At 42.8% G+C, this 22,877-nt stretch overlaps 1 protein-coding gene across 1 annotated transcript; it reads right to left on the reverse strand.

Annotated features, from left to right (window-relative positions):
* Nucleotides 1–9,993: 9,993 nt before the first annotated feature.
* si:dkey-250d21.1 lies at nucleotides 9,994–22,532 on the reverse strand. Its single transcript, XM_037120509.1, has 11 exons — nucleotides 22,137–22,532; nucleotides 19,667–19,787; nucleotides 19,133–19,240; nucleotides 18,999–19,035; nucleotides 17,055–18,856; nucleotides 16,911–16,941; nucleotides 14,818–16,583; nucleotides 14,326–14,374; nucleotides 12,417–14,209; nucleotides 12,261–12,297; nucleotides 9,994–12,123 (listed from the first exon to the last, which is right to left on the reverse strand). Exons 1-11 carry the CDS (start codon nucleotides 22,229–22,231, stop codon nucleotides 10,613–10,615), a joined length of 7,350 nt encoding a protein of 2,449 aa, XP_036976404.1. The 5' UTR covers nucleotides 22,232–22,532; the 3' UTR covers nucleotides 9,994–10,612.
* Nucleotides 22,533–22,877: the final 345 nt, after the last annotated feature.

A 22,877-nucleotide genomic window follows, 5' to 3' on the forward strand; every position in this document is an offset into this window, starting at 1 on the left:
CAGACTCGGCTCTAAAGTACCCCTGCCTGCTTTTGATCTCACTGCTGATGTCAGACCAGCATTAGCATAAGAAAAAAGCGCGCCGGACCAGTGCACAGCTGTGCTCGGACACTCTTCCTGCGAGGCACTGCCGATAGAGAGACACAGACAGAGACTGGGAGGGAGGGAGGGAGAGAGAGAGAGAGAGAGAGAGGGAGGGAGGGAGGGAGGGTACCGAGCTATAGTCCTGTAATATTCCCACAGGGAGGTGAAGTGAGTTACAGTGTGTCTGTGATCATGAATGCGGCACAGTTTTTTATTTATTTATTTATTTATTTTTTAAATACATTTTTTATTTTTTATATAGCTGCCCTGGTATCAAACCCCCATGAAATGCTATTAAAATTCCTCCAGCTCTCAATGGACGCTGTGTAGTGTGACCTTATCATTACGCTTAACAGGAGCCCGTGGTTCCATGTGACCGGCCGCTCACTCTACGGGATGTGACACGGACATAAAATATTAGATTAAGTGTTGGATAAAGAGGCTCCGGAAAAAGAAATAAATAAGACATAAGAAGTGCTCACGTGGACTGTGTCTTTTGGATTGGAATTTGTTTTATTACGATTATTGGATTTTATTCGAAGGTATGAGAGTTTTTGGGGGCGAGGCGCCGTAAGTGGATTTGTTGCGTAAGCACACGAGATAGGCAGATTCTTTATTTTCATGACAGAATAAACAAACTGACCTTAAGGGACAATTTCATACTGTTTTACCCTTGTTCATACTTGGCGGACCCTGCCACCTTTCTTGCATCAAACAGTGTCCTGGGACCTTTTTTTCCTCAGAGAACAGCTTGTTTATTCAGTTATGGAAAACACAAAACATGAGTTTGTATTATAACCTCATTGATATAGTAATTATTAAAATTCTGAGTTTGAATTTCTTCCCCAAAACTACATAGTGCCCCTTTAATGGTGGTAACGCAGGGTAAATACATGTAGTGTGAAACTCATGTGCTGCACAGACAGTTTATATTATTTCTTGTTTGAACTGCTGTGCCGTGCTGAGCTCTTACATGTACAACAGAGTAAATGAAACACACAGCTTTCTGTTGCAACATGTCATTACCACATATAACCTACATGAGAAGTACAATGAGCTTACCATGGGTACAGCTCTGGGTGATTAACCATTGGTGTGAGTGATTATATATCTGGAATTAGTCTGATTTCCATTGAGTTGACAGCCCTTTACGGAGAACAGTTTTTTTGCAATGTGGTATTTCACAATCGCTATTCGCTGTGCCCCGAGTTACCCTGTTACTGACCTGTCTATATATATATATATATATATATATATATATATATATATATATATATATATATATATATATATATATAATGTATTCAAAAAGACAAAGGAGTACAGCTCTCAAAGCTTAGTAGATTGTTCAGTAGCTGACTCTGATGCCACCGCACAGGCTTTTCTGTCCATTCATGTCCAATGACTGATCATGTAAAGATGTCATATGTCTGACAGTGTGACGGTGATGCTCCAGCCCATGCTGTCATACAATATGAAATACATGTTTATCAAAATTTAAGTTGTGGATCCAAGATTATTCAGAAAAACTTGAAATCATTGACCTCCTCTAGTTCTTCATTCTGTAAGGGCTGTAAGGGGATTTTAAAATTTAAGCTCACAAAAACTATATATATATATATATATATATATATATAGATAGATAGATATAGATATAGATATATATATATTCCAATACAAGGTGCTGATGTTGCAGCCACTGATGGACATCCACGTCTGATAGTTCTACAGAAAAGAAAATCATGTAAGGAGTTGCATTTTTATTTTAGAAATAGTCCTTTGACACATCGCACTGGAGAAACACCGCCAAAATAATGGTGTAGTAAATTTGGTTTTACCGTCGCGCTGCAATTAAGTAACACTAAACATGCTGTTGCTCGACAATAATAGGTTATGTGAGTGTATTTCATTCTTAAAATGGAAAAAGATACACGCATAGAAGAAGTGTCAAAAGTGTTCCAAACCCTGACATTTAGCGAAATATGCTCTGCATCTGTTGATTTGAAATGTGCGGCCCCGTGGAGAAGCACTGAATAATTGAATCATTCTGCTGCAATTACTGAATGCCGCCCTGTCTCATGTTTTTCATCTGAATCCATTGAGAAACAATGTTTTACACCCGGGCGTCTCTTTTGCGCTCAAACTAACAAAAACGACAACTAAAATTCAACAAGCACTCGGCTGTGGAACGCCTGCCCGGCTCTCTCCTGTGTAACCCATTGACCTCCATGATAAATGTCTCCAAGAGCAAAAAGTGAATTTGACATTGGCGTGATTTTAATTTGAAACGTACACGATGCCCTGAGTGCAACGTGACACTTTGAAACCTATTTTATAATGGTTACAATACATAGTAATGTGATGTGACATGACATTGTGGTATTCACATGCTACCCAGCACACGGGTGTGCCCTTTAACGTTTCTTAAATAAAACCTTCCTTAAGTTACACGGCGTTTCTCCTGCACGGGCTGATTTCCTCAAATATTAAGCACTGTAAGCGATACGCCGCAGCGGAGCCAGCTGTGGGAAAAGCAACGTATAGTTTCCCTGAGAATCCAGTGCTCACACAAAGGCAAGAGTGAAGCTGTTGTCCAGACCTTGACCTTGCAACTGGTATAGCTAACACGGCTGGGCCTGTAGTGCTCCGCGGGGACCGGCAGATCAGGTGTTGTCATGCTGTCTCTGGAGCAGACACGTTTACAGACCACAACAGGCCCTCGTCCTCCTGGGAACACCCGGATCCGGTGTCTAAATCTGTTTGCCAAACAGGGTCCACGGCAACCTTTATTTTTTTATTTTTTTATTTTTTTTCTTTTAACCACAGTATTGGTCTCATTTACAGTGGGTGCTGCGATCGCGGTTCCAGAGAGGCTCCACGTGTTTCACATGGCAGTTAACTGTGAATGGGCACAGGTCGGGAGCGTTGTGTGGGAGTGGTGTGGAGCCTCCAGCAGGACCGGGCCCGTCTACAGAGACACTTTCTTTTTTTTTTTTTCTTTTTTTTTTTACACTCTGGCTCGCCATTCCTGAGCTAGGATCAACACGCAGCCCCCTTGATCTTCGTGTCTCACCTGCCAAGCAACACAGAGAGTGGGGGGAAGACACCTTTGCGAGGAAGGCGGGGGGGGGGGCAGATCTGTGAGCCGCTGGAGTTGATGATAATGAAATAAGTCATGTGTCACGTATAGGGGGCGGACGCAGACACAGGGTTTGATAAATGTCCCACGTGTGCGATCGGAGCCGGCTTTACAGAGATAGCGTTACAGTTACATTGTCCTTTTAACCGGGAAAACAATCAGCTTTTGACAGGGTGGGATTACCGGCAAACGCACCATCATGTAATCCAGATGCGGCTCGAGTCGGAGCTGGAAGTTTGTTTTCAAAGGGGTTACAAATCAGTAATCTAGATGGATCCCCGAGATGGTGTGATATCAGAGTCCCGCTGAAATATGTCAAAAAAAAAAAAAAAAGTTAAAGGACAGACCTGTAATTTATTTACTTTTTTGTGGGAAAACCTGCGTGTGCAAACTGTGTATCACAAACCATGTGTTGCAAAAATATCGTCACAGTTAAAAAAAGACAAATTTGCAATTTCCAAACTGACCGAATGGAGGGAACCAACCCCGGGGGGGGGAGGGGGGTACAGTGTTAACGTTTGTGAGGAATGAGTCCTCGGGCTCACAGCACTGAGCCATTGTCCTTCAAATCTCAAAGGGGATGGAGCCAATATCACAAATCTGGTGAATCACCCGGGGGGGGAATTAAGGACACTCAACTTTCACCCAGGAGGATCAGAGCCTGAATGGGTGCAGAGTTACTATTATGCCCCTGGAAAATACTCCCATGCTCCCCTCAAGATACAATTAAAACCAAACTGGGCTCCAGTGAGCACTGCAAATGTACCAGTAAATTAAACTGTCTTTCCTCGTCTTGTAAGAAATGTTCCAAGATGAGGAAAAACAAAGAAAATCATAACAATAATAAAAATAACAAAAAAACAACATCAACCCTGAACCCTTTTTTTTGCAGATTTATGTTCTTATCAAATATATACTTATCAAAATGATATCTTACTGCAAATACACACTTGAAGTATAAAATGATGTCAATGCAAACTTGCTGTGTGCTCTTACAAAAACAGAACTAGGAAGGAGTGACGAGGAGTGAACTGCATAACCAGTACCTGTAATGTCATTATAGTATAGTAGTGCAGTGCAGAATAAATATAACTTAGACGTTAACTAGTTGTGTGCTCAAAGTTCACCACTCCTACACCTGAAGAATACTTTTTTTTTCATAAACTAGAGACGCAGCAAGAAATATAGTGAACTAAAATGATCTCTAAGTCAATTTTGTATACTTTCATAAACTGAACAGAGGGCCAGAAGTAATGTGTGTAACCAGTGCCTGTAAGGTCACGTAGTTTATAGGTCATGGCATTGTTGCAACACACACACACACACACACACACACACACACACACACAAAAACATAAATGTAAACTAACTGTGTCCTCAAAGTTCACCATTCTCACACTTAAAGTCTACGTAGAGGGAGACTAGTCCAAAGCCATATTGAAGTTACACACTTAATACACTGATAACGGTGTGCTTGTTGCATAAAGTGTACTTCAACTTAAAATGAACTTGAAGTAAACTTCTTTTCTGTAGTGGATAAAAAGGGAGCGGAAAGAAGCATGAAGAAAATGTTCACAGCATAATTCAGTTTGATTGCCAAACCCTCATTACACAATTCGGAAAAAAAGAGTCACATAAGTACACTATTATGTTTTTTTGAAAAAAAAAAAAAAAAAAAGTCTTGTCTCTTTTATTTTGTTAAAAGGGCTGAATTATGCAGACCTCAAAGATAAACGATAAAAGGTTCAGCTCTCTGATGAGGTGCGCTCCTTTCCTCTAAACCAAATCTGCCGGACCGTAAATAAATCTCCAATCGAAATGAGAAGCAGGAGTTTGATTAACAGCCATCTTAAAAAGCAATAAAGCAGGGAGCTTGAAAGGGAATTTTCAAATGGAAAGAAAAAACAGTGAACCGTGTCCGTAACGGTTGGTATTCCTTTTTTTAAATTCTTTTTTTTTTACTTCTTATCGCCGACCAAACACTGAAGGGTGCAGGGCTCTGCTGCCAGCTGATTACTGATAAATAACGAGAACATCGTGTGTCACCAGCAGTAGTTCCAACAGAGGGACCGTGTCGGCTCCGGATCAGCCATGTGAAAATCACATCAGTCTCTGGTGTCCCTCCTGTGAAGGCTGCCGCAGCTCACAGCGGGGCATCGCCGCCGAGACAACAAGCTCCGTCCAGTCTGTCTGACTGGACCCACATCTCTCGTGATGGACCATTTGTTTATGACCTCTGTCTCTATTGTGATATGAGGACCGAGCTCTTTCAAGTGACAGATGGGTGGCACCTTTGAACACGTCATGTGGTCCTCCGGGACGCCGCGGTACACTTACACCGTGAGCTGTGCGTTTGTGAAGTTAACCGGCACTGGAGGATGATTCCCGATAAACCAAAGATACCGCGGTTGTCCCGGTTTTGAGCAAGGTTGGGGGGTTAAAGGAAGCACAGTCCATTCCTGTCATATCACCCGAGCATCATAAATTGGTCCACTCAGTGCAACCAAACACACTTTAAAAGGGAAATGCGGTAAAGTTGTTTCAACACAATCCATGTCACCTAAATATCAAGTGATGATTTCATCAGCTGACGTGATTTTGATTTGTTTCCTCAGCGCAGAATTAATGACTGAATCAAGGGAGAACTGGACGTCTACCCATCCAGGTGAGTTATATTTTGATGTCAAGAAACACTCACTGCTGTAAATTAAAAGATATGTCTATAATCCACTATAATGTCGCGGGATTTACTTAAGTTATTTACTGTCTACGGAGCAGCTGCGGGATTTGTCTCATGACATCGCATCACCGCGGTGCATCTGGATCGAGTCATGAATTAAAACCGGGCTATACATCACTTGGAAATTAATGCATGTAGCTAAGTTTTGTTTTTTGGCTTGGCCTGTAAAAAAAAGAGACATTTACTCCAGAGTCAAGCCGGGCAGAGGCTTCTCGCACAGGCCCTTCATCATCACAGTGGATGAGGCCGTATCAGCTGCGTCTGAAGAGGTGTCGCTGAAAAGGCGCACAAGGTGTCGAGGGCAGAGGTGGGTGAGGGGAACCACGTGGGTGGGGTGATGGCTTCAGCAGAGCCTTGGGGGCGCCCCTTCCGTTCACAGACGTCTCTCCTGCTCGCACCTCCTGGTAAACACGAAGCCGAGGAGCGATTGAGGAATCGGGAGGACAGGCACCAGGCCCTGCCGAGGGGCCTCCAAACAGCACGATAGATAAACTGTTAGGATCCATCTGGTTCTCGTGAATTTAGCCCTTTTTTTTAAAATTTAGATTGTGGCTGGCGAACGCGTGAGAGCACCGGAACATTTTTTTTTCATACATAAACGATCAAAGCTCAATTCCTTTAGGATTACAAAAGCGATTGACAGACCGTTGTGCTGTGAAAACGTGTCAGGATCAGACAAATTGCGAACTTGCACAAGTCAACGGAAGGGTGCTGAGAGCTATTTTGACAGGAGTAATTTAAGACAATCAACTAAAACTCATGCGCAGTCATTGAATAAACTGCATTAAGTGCCTCATGATTGGACTATCTCCTACACAAAGGGAATCACACAGTAACCCATGATACGATACGATGCGGGATACAGCCAGCAGTGGCGGTCCTAGCTCGCATGGCGCCCTGGGGGAGCCTCACCTTAGCGGCCACTTGCCAGATCGGGCCACCTGGCAAAATGACATAATTGACTTGATGTGTAAAATGACCAATACAAAAAATGGATGAAATGAATGCAGACAAATGAAAAGTGTTTTTTTTTTTTTTTTTGCAGGTTCTCATGCTGCCCCTCCACAAATGCTGCCCTGGGTGGCTGCCCATATTGTCCATATGAAGAATTGCCCCTGACAGCCAGTCTGCAATAATACATTAATTGCAAGATAATCATAATATCAGTATAACTGAAAAATACAAAATACCTCTATCAAAAAAGGTAAAGAGCAGGAATTATGAATGCATTTGCTGCATTGTGGTCTCGTCCACATCCTTAAGAGTCATCGTGCTACTGTGATATAGACATAATAAGGCCGAGCTGCCAAAGAGCCGAACAGTTCTGGAGTTGAAATGTTTAAAGGAAGGATACAACCATGGCTCGCTAAGTTCTTTTCAACTCTGTGTAAAGTTTACAACACAAGGAGTCAAAGTAGAGAGTCACGTGTTTGAATGAATTGCCATATTTAGTCTCACCAGTCCTTCACAGCAACTTGCAGTTTTAAATCCCGTAGCTTTACACTGGCGGGTAAGAATGAAGTGTTCTTTAAGAGTACAATCAACAAGCTGCCATCTGAATAATTAAAACCAAAAGTTTTGCCGGTAGTATGAGGAGGATCTGAATTCGGGCCTCTGCTGCCAATTTTCCCTGAAAACGGAACCTTGAAATAAAATCCACTTAAGCCCTCTGTCTTCCCCTCCAGAGTGTAGTTAAATCCTGGCTGTGTATGGACATGATTAGAGAGTGCCATGGGTCTTACATCAGTGCAGAACCTTGACTTCCAGCAGGAAACCTGGTGCACGGGTCAATTATGGCAATACCTTGTTTTGCTTAAAGATGGAGGATGTGTTCTTCATGCTCAAACACACAGGCTACACCTGAGATTCGAACTGGAACAACGTCCACTTCTGCTTCCCAAAGTGTAAATAAATAAAAGGGGACTTGTAGCGGAGGTATACATCGCTCGTGGCAGAAAGTGAGGATGTGGGGTTATGGGGCCATGGATGCCGGCATGCTCCTGTGCCGCACATGGCGGCAGTGAGGCCCTTGAACGCCGCTGCCGGCGGCCCACAGCGGAGACAGATCCGTTTGCTCAGCAGCTGAGCGGGGGACACGGAGATGCTCCTTTCACACTGAGCTGAGCACCAACAATCGGGGCTTTGTCAGGGAGGCATCTGCTGTTACAGCTCACAGGAAGAATACATGTCTCTTTTAAAAAAAAAAAAGAAAAGAAAAAAAAAGCACACTCAGTGGGGTTAGCAGTGTTAAAGATAAGCTGGCGTCATGTCAACAAACACAAAATGTGTGTGTGTGGTAGGGTTTTAAAAGTGGCATCCAGTCTTTGTTTTATGAAACCTGTAGGATTCTTAATATATTTCATATTACAGAAGCACGTCAGCCTTGTCCAAGAAAGAAATTTAACAGTCCTTTTGGGATCATGTCTTTAATTTAAACTTGTCACTTAAATAGGCCCTGGGGTGTTCTGTCAGCGTAGCTTTGCTCAGTTAATGCCGCTTTCAGCAGTGAAGAAAACGGGAATGAACCAGCAAAGAGATTCAACAGAAATCTAAGGTACAGCTACAGTACCTTGCTTTTCTAATTGTCAGTTCAGTAGCTGCGTGTTATTGAAATTCCTCCCACAAAGGCTTTAGAAACCAGACTGGAATTCATAGCAAATAATTGACAAGAAGGGACACGCCGGCGCTCTCTTACGGCAGACCCGCTGAATACATTTGTTCATTGAAATTACATATTAACCAAACCACAGTGGTCACAATGGAGCCCGAAAGCGATGATTTGCATTACTACCAAATACCAGCCAACCCTGTCCGTCTCACAAACCCAGCACTGCAGGCACCTTCAGATGAGGACAAACCATAATTGTAAAACAAATATTTGCCAGGTACCGGCCGATAATACAGCGATTACATGACCAAACAAACAAGCCTCCCTATAAAACCACATCCTTGTTGATCAGTTGGTGAATCATACAAGATTTTTTTTTTTTTTTTTTTTACACAATACATCATGACCTAAACTACAGGGTGAACTGCCTATTTTCAGTCACCAATCATTAACACTGATAGCCTGTATTCTGAATTCACTTAAACATAGAGGACTGAACCATTAAAAGGCCAAATTTGACAGCGTGTTTGCAAACCTTTCCACCTTCACTGCGTGAAAAAAAATATCAACAGGTTCTTCTTGCTGTTTTTTTTTCACATCTTTCCAACTATAATCAACCCACGTTAAATTTGAAAAAATGTGTATTTAGGTTATGGTTACATTACCATGGATAACTTGATTTTATATTCCAATGTCTTTAAAATATGTGGAAATTTTGGCCTTTAACTCATGAAACATAGGTGGTTACTTACAGTGCTCCGCTTTGCTTTTACTGGAGCAAAATCTTAATGTTGCCTCTGATTAAAAACAACAGCAGAAAATACATGTATACAAAAGAAACAGTATCTCATATGTTGTGCAATACACACAGTACGACTACTTTCCCCTTAGTGCTGTTTTTGTCTTGGCAGTTGGATTTTATCAACCACATATGCTGATAATGTAAAATGCATTGAAAATCTTTTGATTTATTCATGATAAAATATTTGAATAAATATTTGTATTTTCCCTATCTTCCTTGCAAAGTAAATTTTTCTACTACATCCAGTTTTTTAATCTAAATTGCAGTATTTTCAGTGTTTGCTCATGAAGTTATCCATACCTATTCAAATTTGATTTGATTTGTACTCTTTATGTTACCAATTTCAGCAACTGCCATGTTTTCTGTATTCAGTAACAGACTGTATTTCAAAGTGGAGTGACCTCTTATAAATACCATCCATCCAGGTGACATGATTGAAGTTTCAGAAAAAAACAGTGTTACAACTTAAGGTCTATTAACATATAGAGTGACACTTCATAAACTACAGCCTAACTGCACCATCTTGTGTCCACTTAGAGACATGACTACAGGCTGAACGACACATAAACTGACTGCAAATCTACCTTGGGGGCGAAAAAAAGAAACATAAAAGCCAAACCTGATTTTTGGAACATTTTATTACTTTTTTTGACAAATATATATGAAGGATTTCCTATTAAGGAAACATTCTTTCAAAGATACGTTTACAGCAAATTCATTCCTGCAGAGAGACAGGAAACATGGGGGAAAATCATCAGAAGACGTGATGGAACTAACCATTTCTATTTGTGCCCAGGAAAGGTAAGGGTGCAATTTCATAATTATGATTCATGACAGCTGTACAGAAGTCAGTCAACGCCAATGGGACATTTTTCAACATCTGTATTATCATGATACATGGGGTGAAATATTAGTTCTGCATCAAGGCACACACGCATTGATAACCTTCAGTGGAGCTTGTTGTTTTTTTTGCCAAGACATTGGTCCCATTGGGTAGTACAACTGTACAAACTACAGAATAAAAAAAAAACAAAAACATAACATAACATAGGGCTTGGTTTGCAGGATAACAACAAAAGGAAATTTCAAAGAATTTAGATCAATAATGTACACAGAAATTGTCCAGAACATGAGACCTCTATTAGGATTGAGACACATTAGTTCTTAAGTATGGTGGTGGCGGTGACATCTCCAATGCATTGCTCACATTTGCTAGCCGTGACGGAAGACCTGCAACTCTTACAGAGAATGTAGCTCAGTGAGGGATCGCTTTTCCTGCAGCATGAACTCCTGTAAGCTTCTTTTTCCCTGCCTGAAGTTGCTCTCCCTCCTTGAAAACGGCAAGATCACTTGGAGTCTGAGGAGAGTTTCAATGTTGCTAAAACTTCTTATCTGTGACGTCTTGAGCGTATCGAGCACAGTAGTTGGGAGATAGCCTGCCAGGGGATCCAACCATTTCTCCTTCCACGATTTCATCTCACTGTGAAGGGAGGCCTGATCTGGCAAGTCCTCCTTGTACAGTCTGAACACAAGACCACTAAGAATGCTGGTTTCTACTTTGGACATTGCGTAAGGCACAATCTCCAGACACCTCAAGGTATCCAATACCTTCTCTGTGAAGAGGTCATCAATTTCTGCTTTCGAGTGCTCTACAACTTTCATGCTTACTGATTCTTTGTAGAAATCACTCAACGGCTCCAGAAGCACTGAATGCAACATTGTTACATGGAGTTTAGAGGCAAGTGCAACAGCTTCCTCAAACCAGGACTTGTGATGGGTGTCAACATCGCTCTCAAGTTTACTGAGGGATGCTTTGAGATCAGGCAAATTATTCACAGCGAGTAACATATCTAAGGGTTTACCCTGAAGAGCCTGACTAAGCTTCTGAGTTACACTCAAGATGTTCTTCTGCACCACAGTTGACAGGATGAACTCAAAGTTCCTGATGGCATCGAAGAACTGCGATGCCTGCTGCTGGTCTGAGGTACTTCCCTCCCCCTTCAGCTCATTCAAACACAGCATGACAGCTTCTAAAATCTCTACCATCACCTCGTGCATGTCATGACTCTTCTCCCAGTTCTTGATGAGTTTGTCCCTCAGCTCATTGCCCCTTACTTCATCGTGCTGAAACACATGAATGATCATGTCTTCCAGTTTGTTCTGGCGTTCTGCATCCTCTGTGAGCCAATGTAGTATTTTGCTTATGAGAACTGCTCCACCCCCTGCTTCTTCAGCAGTAGAGGATCTAGCCAGCCACACATTAAGAGACAAGGCAGAGCTGACGGTTCTTACAGCCTGGGGGTATTTCTTAGCTATAGCTGAACTGACAGCCCTCATCTGAGCTCTTACTTTACCAACACTCAACAAGGCCTGTCCTCTACAGTACTCCATGTTGAGCCCCCACTTCTCAGACAGGGCAGTCTCGATAGCATCTACAAGGACAGTCGAGTCTTCAACAAAAGGGATGAAAGCCAGTGTTTCCTCACACTGGATGTCCTCTTTGTTTAGGTACCTGATGCACAATGGCACATAGAGCTCACCGTCAATTTCAACAGCTTGTTCAGTAATAATTGTGAAGAACTGAGAGTCCCAGAGTTCCTTGAGGATTTCTTCACGAAGCTGTGGCTCATAGAACGAAACTGCTTTTCTTGGTCCTGGAGCAACGTCCTGCGTCGCATTACCATCAGCGGGCTTGTCTGCTACACTGGAGGCATGCGATTCTGGTGCTGCTGGTTTTACTTCAGTGCCTCCTGATTTGAATAATAATTAAAAAAAAAATGTGAATGTCACACATACAACACTACCTAAATATCTGGTTATTTTTTTCTTATCATAATTAGAATAAAAGACAGTGGTATTTTTAAATCACGTTGCCTTATGTGCTTACCACTGTCCAACTTTTGTCTTTGTAAGGTTCCCATCACCTAAAATTAAAAAAAACCCAAAACAAAACGTAGCAGTGATTAGAATGGCTGTAAAAACATGGTATTTTTTATTTTTTTATCCAACAATAATCTATTTACTTAAAATGATTTTAAGTTACCTGGGAAAGGCATTGACTGCTCTCTGGATCAATCTCCATACACTTCTCAATGACATCCGGCAGTCTCTGCAGTGTTGTGCAGTGCGAGAGGAGCATCACACGGTCCATTCTGCTGCCTTTGCATACAGTGTTTTTCAACAGATCCCTCATGGAATTGAGAGTGGTCTTCATCAGGTCGCACTCCATACTGACGCTCGGCAGGACGGCTACTAGCCTCAGCAGTAAGGTAACAGTTGGGTGGCTCTTTGACTCAGGATGGACTAATGTTTCAGCGATCGATGTTGGAGGAGAAACATCCTGGTCCTTCTCTCTCCAGACAGAGGCCCAGGCGTTGATTTCCTGCTCGGCGGCTTCGGGCTCAGGAAGATCTGCAAGGTAGAGGCTGAATGGTTTGTCAGTGGACTCAGACAGAATGGGATTGCAGGAGGGCAGCAACGACAGAACTGAAAGGGCCTTCAAGTGGCTGTCTGAGAAGCTGTACTTCATTTCATCAACGAGACTTTTGAGGAGAGGAACGCTCAGATTTTCTCTGTAATAGACTTCTGGAGATTCATAGTTGTTGGCTTCCTCCGAGAAGCAAATTTGCTCGGGAGCTACCCTGGTTGCTAGCTGGAAGGCCTGCTCAAACCAAGAGGAGTGAACAGTGCTCACATTTTCTAACATCTTGTTAAGAGTCTCTATGATCGAGGGGATTTTTTCCACTTCGCAGAGAATGTCAGCAGGGTTTCCACAGCGGAAGACAGTGCTACAGTTACGAAGAGGAGCGCAGGCATTCTTCAGAATCACAAGGGTGACAATGAAATCCATATTTCTCAAAGCTGTTGAGAGAACTTGTGCATGCATTGACTTGGAACCAACGGTACTGGAGCTGACAGCATCTAGACAGCTGAGGATGCCCTCCAACGTGTCAACGAGTATGTCGAAGAAGTCCTCTCTCTTTCTCCACTTCGAGCAACACGTTTCTGGCATTTCTTCCAGGGCCTCTCTTGGCATATTCAAAAGCCCATCCACAGCCTGTGCAAGCTGTCCCTCCAGACAGGGAGATTCATCAAAGAACAGCAACAGATCTTCCGTGATATCCAGCATCTTGGCTACTGAAGGGCAAGGCACACTTCCTGCCAGCCAATGGGCAAGGCCGCAAGACTCACTGGGTGTTACAACAGCGAGTGGATAGCTCTTGAGGAAATCCAAAGACATTTTCTTCAGGCTTTGGTAACCTGAGCCCAAGTGCATGAATGCTTGTCCACGACACTGGGACAGTGGTAAGCCCCAGTCTTCAGTGAGAATCTTTGCGAGGTTATTCGCTTGTGTATCAACGTGACAGTTCTCTCCAAAAGACAGGAAACCCATGAGCTCGACTTTTGGGGCAGATTCTCCAACGTACCTGACAAAAACAGGCAGGTGGGTCTTGTCCGCGATTTTCACAGGTTTGTCTGTGATGAGTGAGAAGAATGGCGATTCCTGTATTTCCTTGAGTATGACATCTCTGATTCCATTTATGAGGAGGTTCACCGTTTCATCGTCACCTATACAAGGTGTGCATTTGCTCTGACTTCCAAACCAGTGGCACATGCTGAGCTCCTGGTGGAAATGCTCTCTCTCCTCTTCAGGGAGGTCAGACAAACTACTATTCTTTTTCCCCAGTAGTGCAGCCAGTCTGAATACTGTCGCCAAGCTTTGACGATTATCTCCTGTGTGACCATTCTCATCTGCTGGTTTAAGATCTTGGTCATCAATCTTGCCGGGAGACTGCTGAATGTTAGGCTCTTCAGTTTCTTCTTTGATGGAATCAACTATATATGACAGGGAGAAAAAAGCAGAAAACATCAAAGAGGTTATCACATTTATAATATTATGGAGAAAAAAACAACAAACTTTTAATAACTGGGTATTGACTTAACAACCATACCTTCCATATTATTTTCAGAATTCCTGTTAAAGCTTTTGGCTTCCTTGTCCTGTAAACATACCACGTAAAGAAAATTAGTTAGACACTCAATAAGAATACACTAGAAATGCAACGGTCATTGCACAACTTCACCCAAAAAAGATGGAAGGTTGGGTGATGCTTAATAGCCAACAAAACATTTCTGGAGCTTCACAACAACACAGTAATGCTTTCAGTTTAGCAGCTAAATAATATATCTATGCAAAGTTATTTGGGATCTCAGGGCTATATAGCCCCATTGTATTCTTTTTTAAAAAAAATTTTACATTTTAGATCAAGTCCCCAGCATCTTCAGTTATGGAGGAGAATGCTCCAATAATGTTTTGCTGTGAAATGTTTTTTTTTGCAGATTACGAAACTTCCTCAGACTTTCCATGGGCATGAGGGTGAGTAGACAGCAACTGAATTCTAATTTTTGGGTTGCTTGTTCCTTTAAAGAATGCAAACACATACCAGACAGATACCCTCCAGGGCTTGTGGAGTGACCTTCAAACACTGGGTCACCATGTGGTCCAGGTCTCGGCTGAAGTCCGTGCCCACTTGCAGCATAGCCAAGCATGGGGACCTGTCTTTGGGATTTGTATTTCTCAAGTACTCCTGGAACTTCTTGTGGCGCATCACGACACCACAGTCCTCCAGCGCTGTGCTGGGTAGCACAGACATAATTCTCAGCAGCACATTGATGTTCCCAAAGTACTGCATGAGCGGCAGACGCAGTGTGTGAAATATTGATCCTGGTATGGTCACGGATGCAACTTTGGTCTTCCATGTTACTCTCCAACAGCACAGCTCTGTGAAGAAGTTGTCAGAATCAGGAAGATCACTGCTGTAGAGAGGTGGTTTGGACTTCAAGCTCTCAAACATGTAACTCACTGTGACTGAGCACGGAACTAGCGAGAGGAAGTTGAGAGCCTCTTTGTGGTCTTCTGAAAAATGATCCTTCACCGCATTGATAAGGTTATCGATTAGGGGCACACTTAAGCCATCTTTGTAAAAACCGACAGGCTTTATCATGCCATCTCTTGGCAATGAGTTTTCAGGCACTTCAATCTGCACTCTTAGACTCTGTGCAATTGCACAGGCCTCGTCAAACCAGTTCTGGTGAAACACCTTCATGTTTGTTTTTACTCGGTTCAGAGTGGCTACAATACCAGTGATCTGGCATAGCTGGGATGCAGCACTGAAGTGGTCCTTCTGAAGACCTGCGCTCAGCTCTCTGGTGAAGGACGCTGCATTCTTCAAGACGACCATAGCGATGATGAAATCAAATTCCATCACCTTGCAGAGGAGTGCCCCAGCTTGTTCAGACACAAAGGCCTTCCATCTCTGTGGGTTGTTCTTTACTTTCTCCAGACATTCAACGAGGGTCTCGAGCATCTGCACAAACACCTCGTAAGAGTCGTGCTTCTCTTGCCAAATGGCACAGTACTTCCCCTGATACTCTTGGACCTTTTCATAGCTCTCTCTCAGACCAAAGGCTATTACATGGTCTAGCTGTTTTTGTAGAGCAGTGCTGCTGCCAAAAAACATCAAAACCTCTTCAAATGTATCCAGGGCTCTCTTAACAGCAGGCACTGGGATGGATTTTGACCACCATGTGTTGAAGGAGTAGGAGGAGCAGTGTGTGCTTATAGCAAGAGGATACTTCTCCTGGACCTTGCAGGCAAAGGCTTTCAGCTTGTACGAAACATCGCCAGAGCCTAGGTATGCTTGACCCCTGCAGTTATTAAAATCAAGACGCCACTCAACTGTTACTATTTCCTGGAGACGTTGTACCATGGCATCGCAATCAAGATCTGCCTCAAGGAATCCCATCAACTCCAATCGCATCACATCAAAGCTGTCCACAAACCGAAGGAAAAGTGGGAGACAGTCTTTCTCCCCCAGCTTCACGACACGATCAATGAACAAGGAAAAGAACGAAGTCCCCACTTCCATGAGGATGCCCTCCCTGACTGCATTCTCGCACACAGTGAGTACTTCTTTCATTTCAGACTTGGTCACGTACTCGACCTCTCCATCCTGAGCAGAGCCATCACTATGTTGCCTGCTTTTACTGCTGTATGCAGCCGTCACTGCGGCCTGCAATGCAGATTTAAGAGCTTCTCTATCAGTCTCTGCACACTTCATCTCCACAAGCCTTTCAGCATCCATCTCTAGGTTAAGAAGTTGTATTTCTTCTTCGGTGTCCTTTTCAGCATGGTTCCCATGGGTTGTCACTAAAATGAGAGGTGAAAGTAATCTTGTCAATTGCGTTTTAAGTTTTTAGAAAATCAGCAAATAAACAACTGCATATTTAAAATTGCAGTTTAAAGAAAATATTCAACTTGCAGGACATTGAGACTCAAGTCTAATAGTCACTTAATTTCAATGTTTATTATTTTTAAATGTGGCCATCATTGTGTGTGCTGTGCATCATAATTTCTACAGCACTTTTATGAGAATAACATTCTCAATGTATTTTTTTTACATTTATGAGACAGACTAGCCATGTAGTTCAAAGATGCAGCATGCTCAAAAAGTAAATTATTTCTAAGTCAAGTCACCTTTGGGAGGCTTCTCCTTTGTGTCATCATCCTGTAACACACAGAAAGTCATTTTTCTAGTTAGAATAGTTGTTTTGCCAGTAGAGAGGACATGGCAATTTTAACAGACAGACAATAGTACTTTGCTTATGAAAATCTACTCACAACTTGCAGTAACTTCAGGATGTCTGGATGCTTCTGGACATACGAGTCCACCATTTGTTCAACATTGAAGTGCACATCTTGGTTCACGTAGACATATGCCATCCTGCATTGTCTTTGGTCCTCTGGTGTGCCACTCAGGTAGGCATGGCAACGCTCTAGTACCATATGGTATTGGCCATACACATCTGCCTCTGCATTTACACATGGGACAGTGCCCAACACCCTCAGCAAGCTCTGGACATTCGGGTAGAAGCCAATATCAGGGATCTTCAGTGTGGCGAACACTGTGGTTGGTAGGATCCTGCGCTTGCTTGCATGCCTCCATTTCACTTCCCAAGAACCAAGCTCTTCATAGAATGTGTCAGGCCTTGCAAGGTTGTTCAAGTTGGCATCGGCTACTTTATCCCTGCGAATGCTGAAATTGTGGTCGGCCATGTAAGATGGCACTAGCGAGAGCCATCGGAGAATCCTCACCATCTCGGTGCTGAATACTCTCTTCACCTCTGCAACAAGATACTGCAAGATTGGCCGGCTTAGAGTTTCTCTGTAAAAGTCATCCAGTGGCGTTTCGGTTGGGTCTTCTTGGTCTATCTCTGGTTTAGTCACCTCCACTCCCAGCTTCTTTGCTCTGCCGACTGCATCTGAGATCCACTTCCTGTGGAATATTGCGAGCTCCTGTTGGTATTTGCTCACCAGTTTTAAGGCATTGGAGATTGTGTACTGCAAAGTACTGCTGATGCTAATTATTCCCCTGAGACTCGAGTTGAGTATGCTCACACAACAGAGGGTGTTCTTCAGAACAACAAGTGTGATGATGAAATTGAAATTCTTCAAAACTGGCTTGAGCTTGGCCATCTGCTCGGCAGTATCTTCATCTACCTTTGATATCATCTCATTGATGCAGTTCAGGAATGGCTCCAGAATATCCAACATGGTCTGGAAGGCATCAGTGCCATATTCCCAATTCTCACTGACAGCTGCCTTGATCCTTTCTGCCTCCCCTTTTACATGCCCGTATGTCAGCTGGATCTTTCCCTCCAATCTTCTGAACAGCTCTGGCGCTCTCCTGAGTAATGAGGCCACCTCCTCTACAGTGTCTGCAACACTTTGAATAGAGGGCACAGGCATGCAGCGAATAATCCATATGTTGAAGGCATATGGGTCACTTGGTGACAGGACTACTTGAGGAAACTCCTGCAGAATCCTGCAGGTAAGGTCTCGCATTTTCTGACACATACTGCCTGTAACGAGATATGTCAGTCCTCTGCAGTGCTCCATCCTCAGCCCCCACCTATTTCGCAGCTCTGAGACAAGCATGTAAAACAGATTTTCTGCATCCATGTCGCACGGTAAGAACCCAATGAGGTGCTTTTGTGGGAACCCATCTACCGTGACGGACCTGATGAAAACTGGGATCTGCTGCTTTCCCTCGATATTTGTCACATCTTGAAGCAAAACGGAGAAGAATCTAGCCAGTCTGAGGCTGTTCTGGATCTCCTCCCGCATGAGGTCTTCACTGAACTGGAGGATCTCTTTCTTGTCAATTTTCTCCACACAGATACGATTGAGGGCCTGCTGGCCTCTTGAACCTCCAATCGGCTCATCAGTGTTGATGTTTGCACCATTGATGCTGAATCCAGTCAGTGCAAGGATTTCCTTGAAGTAAACTTTCAAAGTCTCTTTTGCTTTGTAGTTGGCTATATCCTCTTGGGTTTGGTTCTCGTGTCGCAATTCAGACATTGCACTGTTCTCTCCAGACAGTTCTCTGATCTCTTCAGGGAATTCTGCTGTTGTTATGTTTTCTGATGGGAGAGGGAAAAAAAAACGATTTATAGGTTGAGATGATTTGAGATCATTTCCAACTGTGGCTAACACATTTTAATTAAAACTCAAGGGGTTTAAATAAGGGGATGTTTAAAGAATGAATTGAAGCAGTTACTGTACCTTTTGTTTTCTTCACAGAAGTCGGCTCCTCTTCCGACTAGGTAGATGAAAAAGATGGTTACAGATTTGCATTCAATCTTTTAATGTGTGATGGAAAAGCTGAATATCTTTTTAACATTGAATGAAACACTTACAGGATCCCTTGCACGTTTCCTGGTGCAGCCTGATTGATTATTCACAGGCATTGTACAGTCAAATATTGTTGGAACAGCATCTTCCCTTAAGACACAAGTGGAGGCGCTCTGAAAAACAGAAAGCAGTAGATCACAACTGTATGCTTATCCTCAGTATCCTACTTGAAACAGGGGATTTCCCAACAACAACTTTAGATCATATGATATTGAAAAATACAAAAAAAAACATTGGCAACCCATTTTTTTCATGAACAAAAAATGGTCTAATTAACCAGTGTGATTTAGATGTGTTTTCAAAAGGTGGTTGGTGCCATTCTTCAACCCAATCTACATAATCATATGGGGCAGCAAAGACGACCAAAATTGTCCTGATATCGTGAGTTACATGCCTATTTCATGCTGTAACTTTGAATGTACAGTCTTTGTTGACACTGTACCAGAGTGGAGTTCAACATTTGCTGGATTGCATTATATTGATTCATGGATCGCTCAGATGCATTTCTAATAATAATGGGCAACAGAATTGCTTCTTACCTGATGAGAGATCATAGAAGGCTCAAAGTGCTTTGCACAAAGTCTGTACTGCATATGCAAGTGTTCTGGAGGTTCTGATGCCAAATCTGGACGACAACAGTTGGTCAGCCATTGTTTGCAGCTGAAAAATACAGAAGCAGACAGACATGGTTGGGGTTACAACCATAGACTTACTGAATACATTACCATTAGCCCAAATGCTCCTGCACATCAATCTTTTATTTTCAGAATTCAAGCCCCCCCACCCCCACCCCCCAAACAAGTCAAAAATGTGTTTTTCCTCTTGCTCCTACAGCTGAATGTTTGAGCTACACAGTGCAGAATGATGTATGTGCAGAGACACTAGAAGGCTGTTTTCACATTCACTGCGGGTGTAAATTTTCACCCAGATCACAGATAATCGGACTTTGAGAGGCGGGCCTACAAGCATGATTCATGACATGACAAATGTTTTGGAAGCCAATCCTTGTTCAATCCTTAGCAAATAAAAGTGTGAGGCGGACACTTGAAACATCCACTTCATATACACTGCACTGTGATGCACTGTGATGCACCAGTTTAACATGGGTAATCCCTGTGACTCTTTGTATTACTGCCACCATAGTCAATTAGGTCCACATGCCACAACAGACCTAATCTACTGGAGGCCTGTGGGCCAACTGCAGCCCTTTAACAGACTCATTCTGAACCTTTCATCATTTCATTAATAGGCTGATTAGCCTATTTATTAGTCATGTCTGTCTCTAAGCACAAAATCCTCTTGTTTCATTTAAACGTTTTAACCCAGGCTGTTTAACGGGGCTCCACGTAACAATCTGTAGCAAGTTACAGGTCTTAATCACATTCGTATTGTCCATATGTGAGCAGATGTATAGTGACTTGAAATATCAGACCTTGCCCGTCTCTCTTTGTTACCTATACAAGGGTGTGGATGATGAAAGTTGGACTTTGTGAAGGACTCATGGCGACTCGTGCAACTACAGGTGGTTATGTCTGCAACAATTACATGGGTTTGGCACACCCACTGACACACTTGGCTAGTTAAAAAAAAAAAAAAGAAAGAACAAAGTCGCCCCTGATTGCTGACTAAAGCCGTATTTATCGGTTTCACTTTCATTCCATCTTTCGCTATACTTTTACATTAATTCTCTCTCAATACTGCTTTTGGTCAGCTGAATTTATCGATGCATACAAGCACACAGAGCAAAACAGCAAAAAACAAAAAACAAAAAAAACACAAAGTCATTGCAGGGCTGGACACATCTGCCAGCTAAATTTCACTGTCTTTTAACAACTTTTAAGGCATTACATTACAGCACCATCGGCCACCTAAGCTCATCCAGCCCACCCTTGGCTAGAGGCACCCAGGCCAAATGCTGGAGATCAAGGGTGACCAGGCTTCTGCCATCAGAGCTTAAAGGCTCTAGACTTCCCTGCCCAACAAGAGCAGGCTGGCTAGTCAATAAAAATAGATTTCTGTAGGAAAGCCTTTCTGATGACTGATCTATAAATTCTACAACAGTGTGTTTTACTTTTTATCTGTTCTCATCTTGGTGGCCTATATACTTAATTTTGTTTTACTCTGCTGTATTCTGTGAAGCTTATTTTAACCTGTTATATACCTAAACAACCTTGTTTAGATAAGTGAGATATAAATAAAGTTATTGTTATTATTTTATCATTAAATATGTCCAGATTTTCCTGACTTGAGGGCTATATTTACTGTCCAAAACGCATCGTGATTCGGCCATTCTAACTACGCTTGTCATCTTATCATGAGTTAATTCTGCTGAACTGTTTATAAGCAAGATGACACTAATGTTTGTGCACAACACCACAGGAGTCTCACAGCGATCAAGCAGTGTCAGAGGAGAGGTAACAGCAGGAGGAAGGGAGGCGCTAGACTGCTGTTTGTTCGCAGGGACATCACCTGTTCTAACTACGCACACGCTACAAGTTTCCCATTTATATTGTTCCCAAGGACCTGCGCTGCAGAACGCCTGTAATTTAAGCAGTTTGGTGAACAATGGTTACAATGACGCCGAACAGCATCGCCAATGGGTGGCATGTTCGTTTTGCTAAGCTAACGTCAGTCCCTCCACTAACGCTGCCGCACCATCGAAACGGTAGGTGTCGTGTACCGATGGCGATTTAAATTACAGCACAAAAAGTTTTTAACTATCGTTTCCCTCCGTTTGCGGGATGGCTGAACACACAAGATAGACGGATAGAGCCAATGTTACATGTAACCGCCCGTCTCCGAGCATGAATGAGTGGACGGAGTGTATTTCACACGGACTTTTCTTCCAAGAGTAACGTTAGTCTGCGCCATTTTCGACAGAGTTGTGTCACTGTTAGCCAACATGATGCGCTAACGCCAGTGCTAACAGTGGATAGCTAACACATTCATTTTGCATGCTATGTGGCTCATTCTTGACTCACGCCTCAATGAAATAAGCAAAACTCTTACCGCTCCGGATCCAGAGGAAAGCTGAAAAGTGGAGTGGAGTTTTCGGATTCCTCTTGCTTGTAATCACAGTTCGCTGCGGCGCAGCAGTCAGTCATTTTGGACTGCAATGTAGCTAGCTAGCACGCTAGCTAGCTTAGCTGGCGGTTGCAAGCTGGCAAGCCTACTGTGAGAAAACCTGCAGGAGAGTCTACAGAATCATGCCTGAGGCAAAAACTGCAACCGACACAGTTGACTTTCAATGTTATTTTCGCTTAATGTCTCTTCGGCCAACTAAAAAACCTACTCATTACATGCTTTCAAAAGTTGATGTTGCGTGATGAGCCAAGAGTCACCGAAAGCGTGTTATCCCATCAACCAGGAACTGGACTGTGCAGTACAAAATGTTCTCCAGCAGAGGGCAGGATGGCACCGCCGGGCCTGAACAAAGAGTGTCATTGTCAAGATAATTCGCGTTATATCCAGCGAGCAAAGAATTCCGAGTGCCTCGTGAAGTCCAACGCTTTTATGGCGACTGTTTTCTGTTCCGGTATGACAAGACAAAGCTTACTTTATTGTTATGCGTGTTAATGTACACATCAGCTTATATGCAATCACTGATAAACGAACTGGCTTTAGCCATGCTCTATTTTGGCTGTTTAAAACACTCCATATAATATTATCTGGACATAAATCTTCTTTTCCTTAAACTGCTATGCATGGCATATGTATTTTAATTAAGAGTCTGGAACAGAATTAATTTCT

Source organism: Acanthopagrus latus, chromosome 13 (assembly GCF_904848185.1).
Source record: "Acanthopagrus latus isolate v.2019 chromosome 13, fAcaLat1.1, whole genome shotgun sequence".
NCBI classification, from domain to species: domain Eukaryota; kingdom Metazoa; phylum Chordata; class Actinopteri; order Spariformes; family Sparidae; genus Acanthopagrus; species Acanthopagrus latus.

Excerpts from the sequence above, each read along its gene's own strand:
- si:dkey-250d21.1 (XM_037120509.1), bottom strand. The coding sequence starts at position 22,231 with ATGACTGACTGCTGCGCCGCAGCGAACTGTGATTACAAGCAAGAGGAA. Across the intron at positions 16,942-17,054 it reads TCCTGAAGTTACTGCAAGTT|GATGATGACACAAAGGAGAA; the intron begins GTGAGTAGATTT and ends TGTGTGTTACAG. Across the intron at positions 12,298-12,416 it reads GCAGTCAATGCCTTTCCCAG|GTGATGGGAACCTTACAAAG; the intron begins GTAACTTAAAAT and ends TTTTAATTTTAG.